We start from the raw sequence: 10,329 nt of genomic DNA, 5'->3' as shown, positions 1-10,329 counted from the left end.
TCCTCGTCACCATCATCAGACGGGAGAGACACTGTTGAGTCTGGGTGGAGATGGAGTCCTTGGGCTCACACACACACACACACACACACACACACACACACACACACACACACACACACACACACACACACACACACACACACACACACACACACACACACACACACACACACACACACACACACACACACACACACACACACAAGACAGATAACACACACACACACACCCTGGACTCACCGCCTACTGGACTCCCTCCCCCTCCCCATCCCTCGTTGCAGTATTGTATGCCGTGAGTGATGCGATGCGCCCGTTGGCTGCAGGGACGTGCACAGGGGGGTTGCTCAGGTTGCTTGGGCAACTGCCCATATGCCCTCCTCGACTCAGGTTGCCCTTCCGAGGAAATATTATTTTTTATTTTTTATTTATTTTTTATAATTTAATGGATGCAGAATTTCATGTAGGCCTAGATAAAAAAAATCGCCACTCGAAACATTTCATAAAGTAAGCGTAGCCTCATTCAATTCCGTTCGGGCACTGAGAGTGAAAGTCAGTAGGGGGAGGGCAAACTCTTCCGCGCGGCAATAGCCGCTTTTGACCGCCTCCCCTCTGCCGCCCTTCCCTCATTGAAATGAACGGGGACGGCGAGTTGCCGCGCGGCGTGCTTTAAGTAGCTGCAGCGCTGCACGCGACCGGAACACCGGCACCTGTGAGACGACTGCCTTGATGTTGTCGGAAAAGGTGAATTTGAGATGTATAACAAACAAACAATCATCATCACGTTTTATGAAATGAATTACAATCTTCATAAATCCAGGCTCAGTTTGCCACGTAACGTTTTGCCTAAATAATCAGACAGCTAGCTAGCTTGCAGACAAGCAGCCCGTTATCACATAGTCTACACATTCTTTGGTAGGCAAGCTATGCTACATGTCTGCTGATAGTTTCTAACATTTCGTTTTAACAAGAAGAATAAAAGATGGAAGTAATGCATCACATGAATTCTTTCATTCAAAATGGTTCATGCCTAAATCTTATCACTATTTTGGGTATTGTTTGTTATTGTTAAGTGAAGCCGAAATGCCCAGTGAAAAGAGGAGGATTCAGGAGAGAGAGAGACAACTAAAGGAGGCAGCAAAGAGGAGCACATCACTACCCTGTCCGAAATCCGAAATCAGTGTGGTCAAGAGCAGCTGTCTGACCTCCTCCTGCTGTCCATACAGAAGGACATACCAATCGACAAAGAAGAGGTTATGAAGGCTTCTCTTTTGAAGCTTTGCATTTTTAAAATGTCAATTTGGAGAAACTTATCAGTGACTTGATAGGATGTTGTTTAATTATGTTTGTGTTCATGTTATGTTCTTCTTCTTCAAGTCATGTTTTTCTGCATTATCGTTAGTAGTAGTTATTTCAGTGTTTTGCTTATTTGTATTAATATATTAATGAAGACCCTTTTATTCTCAGTCCTTCATATAGCCAGATCAACTGCCCCTCAAAATCCCTGTGCACGTCCCTGGTTGGCTGCGTCCTCCTCCCGGGGTCTGAGCTGTGACACCTCCCCTCCCCAACTCCCTTCCCCCCTCCCACATGTGTTTGTGATGTTTTCGATATGTTGCTTAATCCCTACACTGTGCCCCCCCTAAAGGAGCATAGTTTGGGGTATTGACTTTTTTTCCCCTGGTCACCCTCTTGTTTAGCTTTTTATTTTTCCTTTTCTAAAGAGGGCAGCATGTTTCTTATCAAACAAGCGCCTGACGGTCTCTCCGTCCTGTTTCCCCACACTGTCTTTCTATGTTTCTTGGACGGAATGTAACTGGTAATTTCGTTGCTCTGTAACATGTGCAATGACAATAAAAGTTATCTTTCTATCTATCCATCTATCCATCCATCCATCCATCCATCCATCCATCCATCCATCCATCCATCCATCTATCTATCTATCTATCTAACTAGCAGCGGCAACGGTAAAACATTTAATTAGTTCAAATTACCCAAATTAGGCCTACTATAATTCAAGTAAGTAAACTGCCTCACATTATTTCTCCCAAACAGCCATATACTTGCTCAGTAGGTCGTAACTACACCATCCCCCTGATTTTATGCGAACTTTGAACAGTGGCGCCTCCAGAAGATTATTCCAGGGGTGGCCAATGGGGGCCACAGCAAATCTTAGGGGGGGGGGGGGGGGGGGGTAACGTTGTCCTACGGACTTCAGTGAGGGTTTCATTCCGTCTATGCGAGCAGAAGTGTGCGCCTGCAGCCAGAGGGGGCGCCAAAATACCTATTCCACACACAATATTATGTCGTACTTCATTGATAACCGCTACGCAGCGCATTTACTGCATTTACTGCTCGTTTTCACATTACGAACTATTGTGAATTCAAAAAAATCTAGACCACATTATATATTTAAAATGAATATGCATAATAAAAATTGTCTTAGGGGTGGCAAATGGGGTGGCAAAGGATGATTTTGGGGTGGCAATAGCCACCCCTCGCCACCCCATGGTGGCGCCACTGACTTTGAAGTATCGAATCAGTAAACGGTGATGGAAACACCAAAATACGCATAAAAATCCTCTAATTCGCAAAAAAGTTTATCCGCTCACTTGAGGTGGTTTTTGAGAAATAAGAAAGAGAGTAAATTCGCAAAATGGGAGATGGAAACACACTTTTCGAAACAGCTGTGATCTAGCGAACTTTGAACACACAGGACTGACAGTCTTTCCGGTTTCCGCATAACGACCGGCCATAGCAACCCTGCCGACATCGACGTGTAACGTCATCACCCTATTGTGCTCTCCCATACGTAAGGCACTCGACGTCGTCCTCGTATTTCCCTTGCTACCGCTGTGTACATTGTAATTTCTCTATTTCTTCGTCTACGGAATGAAGTTAAAATAGCCAATGATAATTTCACTGAAAGAACAGTTATGACTTGCCCAAGGGAAACCAATTGCTGCTGAATTCCTCTCTCCATGTTTGTTGTTTGTTGTTACTCTTCTCTATTGGCGGACTAACCGTTTTTTGTTACATTTGTTACAGCTTTTCTATTTCTAGCATTTATTACAGCCACAGTCGGCATACATTTTTTGCCTACAGCGCCACCTCCAGGCAGAACTAGGGTAGTTACCCGCTCCAACCACTTGATGGAAACGCACCTAATTCGAATTACTTTTTTGCAAACTTTTTAAAGATTTGCATCATCACAATGGAAACGCAACTACTGTAATAATATAATAGGAACCCAGTATTTAAAAAATACGGAATAAGCAAAGATGACTTATATTTCTTATTTTTAGCTGTTCTTTTGTACAACCTTGAGCATGAGTTGTTAAGCGCATGATAAACTGGAAATTTCCTTAGTCCAAGCCCTTTGGCGACAGCATATATTTCTATAAATATCAGTTTAAATTCAAAAAGAGATTGATTTACAATCGATTTTTAGGGAATTTTTTTTGTCCACGATCCGGCTCTTCCTCGATGACACTCACCCTCACTTTGTGATAGATGTTGGCCCCTATACTTTGTATGTTATTAGGTCGGGCAGGTTACAGTTGTGTGTAACCTGCATATTCAAAACCTGAGTTTTGAATATGGGTGCAGATACACACACACACACACACACACACACACACACACACACACACACACACACACACACACACACACACACACACACACACACACACACACACAAACACACACACACACACACACACACACACACACACACACACTGTGATGGCCCAGCCGGTGAGCAGTGCCCCACATGGCCAAATGGTAGCCACAAAGGAAGGCAAAGGCAGCCAAGTTGTGTGGGTGTGGTGTTGGATGGGAGATACTACCCTAAAAGCTGTGCCATAGAGACGCTGCCTTACTCGTTTCTCAGCTTATCACTCACAGGTTTGCTGAGTTAGCCCTGCAATCAGGAGGCATTTTAAATCCACCAGAACAAGCTGAAGCCTGACATGCTGGAGGAGCATGTGGAGACCAGACACACACTAGGCCAGTCTCGTGGTAAGAGGCCTGTTATGGAGTTAGAATCATGCCAAAACCCCACACACACACAAAACGAGTTTTACTCACGCACAACGATTCACACACACACAAAACGTGTCTTACTCACGCACAACGATTCACACACACACTCAGTGTGGTTTGCAAATGCAAAACATCATTCACAAACTAATGCATTTTGCTTTAGAAACAAATACAGTATGTTTTACACTTACAAAGAAACATATTTCTTCTATTACAAAAAAATATCCTCCAAGTACAAACTAAAATCTTTCAAGTACAAACTAAAATCTTTCAAGTACAAAAAACAATTCTACAAGTACGGAAATCTGAAAGTTGCGCGTGGATCTGAAGGCATTTGCGCGTGGATCAGCAAGGGGGAAAATGAGTGCCAAAAGTCACGTGACAAACAATTGTCCTGTTGCAAACCTCACTGAGTATGAATCATTGTGCGCGAGTAAAACACGTTTAGTGTGTGTGTGAATCGTTGTGCGTGAGTAAAACCCGTTTTGTGTGTGTGTGTGTGTGGGGTTTTGGCATGATTCTAACTCCATAGCCTGTGGCTAACCCTCTTGACCCAACTGAACCCATAGTGGAATTACGTCCAAGCGGACCGAAGAGCTGTTTCTTTGACGTGTGTAAGTTGTGTCGTGCTGACATCAGAGAGAAGTCTTGCAGCTGAAGAGGAACCCCCAAAACTCCCAAAAGGAACCCAAAGCCGAGCCAGGGCGAAGTGGTCAGCGGCAGGGATCACAGACTCCACTAGGCTTGGCCTGTCTCTCTCTCTCTCTGTCTCTCCCCCCCATCACAGGAAGAGCCAGGCAGAGCACCCTGACGTCGACCCGGTGACGATTTGAGTTTCCGTTTGCCCCCTGCCCTTTTCCCCCGCACCTTTATAAATAAATGCCATAAGTTTGGTTCCACCGCAAACCTGGTTTCTGCCTGTTTCTGCTCCGACTGGTCCTCCCACTGTTGTGCATCACAGACCAGGCGCCCACAACACACTTACATGTACACACAAGAAAACACACACCAACGGTTTATGTGCAAAATGTATTTTATGGTGAGTAATAATTCCACAAAATGGTCAAAATAATTGCATTCTTTAATTGCCTTATTCGAATAACAAATAAGGAAACAGTGTGCTGTTGAGCTGTTCAATGATTGCCCTGCCTTACTTAAAGCAGTAGGACTACATCCATCATACACGACACCTGGAATCTCCTCATTATTTGAGTACACACGCACTACAGGTAAACACTGCCCACACACACACACACACACATAGATCCGGTCATTGTCCTTCTCTTGTCCTGATGAGGACGATCAAAGAGATATTGCATGAGACACACACACATGCAGACACAAACACAGGTGCGCACACACACACACACACACAGGCACATATGCACACATACACGCACAATCATACACGCGCACAAACATACAGTCACAAACATGACATGACATTCTTTAACACACACACCGGGGGAAACATACGACACACACGAATGAATGCAATCGCACACATTCACAGAAACACACACAAACATGGAAACATCTACCCACACATACACACTCACACACACACACACGCACACGCACACACACACACACACACACACACACACACACACACACACACACACACACACAGACACACACACACCAAAGCACAAAAAACACTCACAAATACAAAGTACATATATATAAATGCAAACACACACACACACACACAAACAAACTCACCCGTAAAAACATATTCAGCGGGAACAAAGCAGATCTGACGAGTGCGCAGGTGTGAGTCCCAGGTGAGTGGAAACCGGGGCAGGTATTAAGGTGAGCCATTGTCTGCGTGCGATGCTGCTTTGTGTCAAGGCCTTGTTCCCCGGGCTCGGATTGCCTTTGTGACCCACTCATGTTTAGGTTTCTCCTCAGAAACGGGCCGGATAATGGTTCCCCCTCTCCGGTTACGGGCGCTCTCCAGCGAGGAGGCACCGCACCCTGCTACTGGGACGCACACAGCAGGGGTCGACCAGGCAGACAACACAGGGGGTCAGGGAACCAATGTTTCTTGGCTCAGACTGCAGTTCCTCTTCCATTCTTCGGCGGGTTCCCAGAAACCTCTGCCCGGTTCGTTTTTCTTTCTTTGCCTTTCTTTGTATGTTTTTTTTTCCATTGCGAGAGGTCGTTGTTTTGTTTTCTGGTTGTGAGGATCTCCTCAACTTTACCTCGACCCGTCGAGTCGGGTTCACAGTCGCGGTGAAGTGGCCATGGATTCCGCGCACAGCCAGGGAGAGGCATCGTCGCCGATTGGGCCGTAACGACGCCATATGCGATCTTCTCCTAAACGGCAGGTGGCACCGGACACGGAGCCCCGAACCCACAAACTCATCCCCTAGCTCTTCAGAACCGCTAACTGCTAACCCTGCTGCTACCCTAACTGCTCACCCTAACCGCTTACCCCAGTCCCTAAACACATAGTCATCCCCTGGCTCTCCAGAACCGCTTACCGCTAACCCTTACTCTAACCCCTTACTAAACCCCTTAATCGTACCACAGCTCTACCCTTACCCCTGCCCCTTCCCTCAAGCCCAAGGCACTGAATCATACCCTTCACCCAAATCATAGTATCCCTGAGCAAGACACCTCATCCTAACTGCTCCCGACGAGCTGGGAGTCGCCTTGCATGGCTGACGACGCCGTCGGTGTGTGAATGTGTGCATGAACGGGTGAATGTTATAAAGCGTAAAGCGCTTTGGGTGGCCACTGGTTAGAAGAACGCTGTATGAATGCAGACCATTTACACCCCTCCGCTGATGGACGCCATCGAGTCGGAGCTGGTCTCCTCCTGCCTGGTGGGCTCCTCTCCTCCAGCAGGAACTAGGGCAGGGATATGTGCTAGATTGTCTTACCTGTGAAGAGCTCCAGCGCCAACATGGCCCAACAATGGGAGGAAGGCGGCGGCGGGGAGGGGAGGCAGAAAGGGTGATGGAAGGATTAGAGGTGAGAGGGAACCCGAGCGGAGTAGAAAGTGAGGGAGGAATGTGAGCGCAGACAGAGGCGTGTGACGGGGGCATTTAAGAACATCTTTACGTCTCATTGCTCCGGCTGCTGTTAATAATCATGCGCATTAAATGGAGAGGGAGAATTCTCTATCAAACAACGGCTTCCAATTGGTCCTACAGATGAAATGAACCCCTTTCTCTCTTCCCGTCCGTATCTCTGCTTGTGTCGCTCGGTTACGTAAACCGAGGGAGTCAAGCAGAGATATAGAAAGGGTTCAATCAACTCTCTCTTCCTTTCAATAGCTCTGCTTTGCCTCCCATCCCCAAAACCAAACCAAGCATCACAAACCGAAACCCCAACTTTCCCCTTCTCAGCCTGGAGCACCGCTGCGTTGGAGCTGGGACCACCTTGGGTCCCCGCCAGCTGGCTCAGGGGTAGCGGAGACTCTGGAGGGGTGGCTGTTATTGAGACCTGAGGTTTGTTGTGGTTTTAACACCCAGTGGCAGGACAGCCTTGTTCTCAGAGAATGAAGGGGGGTATGAAAGAGAGACGGGTGGAGGACAGACCCAGCCAGAGAAAGACAGCCTTCTGTTCTGTTCTTTTCTTTTTTTTATCTGATCAATGCCGTTTATCCTTAACGAGGTCATCCCGGCGTTCCCCTCCCATCCTCCAGAGTTTTGGCGTTCCTGGAGTCCGCGTGCGTGAGAGGTGGACTCCGGCTGGGGACACTGAGGCTTATAAATTGACGGGCGAACCAAATGCTGCTCATCATTTTCCCAGAAACTCCTCAGGCAACGGGACTCAGACAAAACGAGCGACATGGTGAGTAGGATGGACGCCTCCAATTGTTTCCCAGCCGCACTCCAATGAGATGGATAGCTTTTTTTTTTTTTTGGGGGGGGGGGGGGGACTTTTCCCAAAACATTTGCCATATTTTATTCCGATATAAATTGCATCTACTTTAGCAAGCCTATATGAAGGAATAAGAGATTAGAAAAAAAATACAAACATATTTCAAATCCGTTGAATGGCTCTTTGTACTGTTGACGCACAAGTTGATTGTAAGTGATGTTTCCTTATTCACGTTGTCGGCATTGGCAGTCACCGTTCTTCAATATTGATAGCTCACTACCAGAGTTTGATCTCCGGTAATCCCTGCACACCCTGTTCAGAAATCCAATAGGGACATCGCAAACTGCCCCGTCGTTCATGTGTCAACCCAAGACCAGTCTTGTGATAATGTCATCTAACCGACGAGCAGGACCTGACCGGGGAACCCCAGTGGCGCGATGGGGTCCCCGTGAATCTGAGGTGAGTCGCTGGGTTTGGGTGCTGATGCTTCTGTCCTCCTCCAGACGTTCTGCAGGCTGCTGGCGGGTCTCCTGCTCTCCTGCGTCTGCACAGCCAACCGTGTGCACACCGCCACCACTGTAAAGACCACTACCATTGCACAGAACGAAACCGACATACAGAACGCCACCACCCCGGTCACACCGCCCGAACCCGTCCACGCGCAGCAGCATACCTACGGCATTGACCCCAACACCTTCTCCATGGATCCCCCGACCACATCCTCGGACGACCTCCCCTACTTCCAAGACGACTACATGTTGGCCATGGGCAACGACACGGGCAACAACCGGCTCCGGTCGGGGCCAATGGACATGGGCATGGAGATGGAGCCCCCCGGGGACATCTGCGACTCCATCCTGCCGGGGGCCCAGGTCCCCTGGAGGTGCTACTGCCGCTTCTGCAAAGGAGGCCAGGGGCCCAAAGGGGACCAGGGCTTCAGAGGTCTCCCAGGCACGTAGGACCCCTTCAGTAGAACCTCCCCACATCCCTCGGTGTCCCAGGTTCTGCTCCCCTGACCCGTTGGTCCAGTCACATAACAAAACACAGACTTTGAGAGGGGGGAAGGGCAGTTTGGCAGGCAGAGCAAGGCACCAACACAGCACGGTGAGGGGTTGTAACAGAGTTAAGGGTTCCAGTCCCGTTGTAGACCAGAGGGCAGAGTAAGGCACCCACACAACAGAGTTATGGGTTCCAGTCCCGTTGTAGACCAGAGGGCAGAGCAAGGCACCAACACAACAGAGTTAAGGGTTCCAGTCCCTTCGTAGACCAGAGGGCAGAGCAAGGCACCAACACAACAGAGTTAAGGGTTCCAGTCCCTTCGTAGACCAGAGGGCAGAGCAAGGCACCAACACAGCCCGGTGAGGGGTTCCAGTCCCTGTGCGGTCGTATTGTAAGGTTGTTGTCTTCTGATGAACCCCCACTAGGGAGTCCCGGGAGCCCGGGGAGGAGAGGCTTGACGGGGTTCAGAGGTCGTCCGGGGTACACGGGCCAGCCAGGCCTGAAGGGTAGGTAGGAGGATCTGTTGGCCGGTCGGATCCAGTTTGATCTCATTTAAAATGTCTTGTTTTAAGGTGTATTTTACAAACAGGGAAATTCCTAATACCGCCATGTACTGTACTGAGTGTACTGATTCTGCCGTACGTACCGGGAACTTTTGTGCGTGTGTGTGTGTGTGTATGTGTGTGTGCGTGTGTGTGTGTGAGTGTGTGTGTGCTTGTGTGTGTGTCTGTGTGTGCTTGTGTATGTGTGTGTGTGTGTGTGTCCGTGTGTGTGTGTGTGTCCGTGTGTGTGTGTGTGTCCGTGTGTGTGTGTGTGTCCGTGTGTGTTTGTGTCCGTGTGTGTGTGTGTGTGTGTTCAGGTCAGAAGGGAGATGATGGAGAGAAAGGCGATGTGGGACCAGCGGGAATGTACGGATCAAAGGGGGGCAGAGGTTTCAAAGGTTTGTGCGCATCCCGTCATGAGTGTGTACCGTAACAGGCCATACAGGCGACGTCACGTGACTTATCCTTCTGATTGCAGCCCAAAGGCCTGACTGAAACCCTAAATACAGAGACACGTCTTCAACCTGAACGCAGCCTGAGATCAAACTAGTCACATGGTGGTCACATGACAGTGACATGGTGGTCACATGGTTCAAACATGGTGGTCACATGGTAGTTGCAGGCACGCGTTCTAGTCGGTGTGTGTGTGTGTGTTGTGTGTGTGTGTGTGTGTGTGTGTGTGTGTGTGTGTGTGTGTGTGTGTCTGTGTTCCTAGGAGACAAAGGGGACGTCGGGTTTGTTGGGCCCCAGGGTGTAATGGGGCCTCCCGGAGAGGACGGCACCTGCCCTGCGTCATGTGACAGCGTTGAGGGCCCACCTGGCCACCCTGGACTCCCTGGGAGTGCCGGCGGCAGGGGCCTCCCAGGGCTGATGGGCCCCAGGGGGCCAATGGGCCCCGGAGGCCTGA

At 48.8% G+C, this 10,329-nt stretch overlaps 1 protein-coding gene across 1 annotated transcript in view; it reads left to right on the top strand.

Annotated features, from left to right (window-relative positions):
• The first annotated feature begins 7,737 nt into the window (after positions 1-7,737).
• The window catches only part of LOC115548609 (inner ear-specific collagen-like), a 4,463-nt gene continuing 1,871 nt past the window's right edge, over positions 7,738-10,329 (top strand). The window contains exons 1-5 of the mRNA XM_030363362.1: positions 7,738-7,851; positions 8,385-8,823; positions 9,306-9,386; positions 9,740-9,820; positions 10,138-10,329. The exon at positions 10,138-10,329 is cut by the window's right edge and continues 1,871 nt beyond it. Coding sequence (XP_030219222.1) covers positions 7,849-7,851; positions 8,385-8,823; positions 9,306-9,386; positions 9,740-9,820; positions 10,138-10,329 — 796 coding nt within the window. The 5' untranslated portion in view covers positions 7,738-7,848. The remainder of the gene's footprint in view (positions 7,852-8,384; positions 8,824-9,305; positions 9,387-9,739; positions 9,821-10,137) is intronic.

Source organism: Gadus morhua, chromosome 8, assembly GCF_902167405.1.
Source record: "Gadus morhua chromosome 8, gadMor3.0, whole genome shotgun sequence".
In the NCBI taxonomy this organism is placed as follows: domain Eukaryota; kingdom Metazoa; phylum Chordata; class Actinopteri; order Gadiformes; family Gadidae; genus Gadus; species Gadus morhua.
This window is presented reverse-complemented; position numbering and strand designations above follow the sequence as displayed.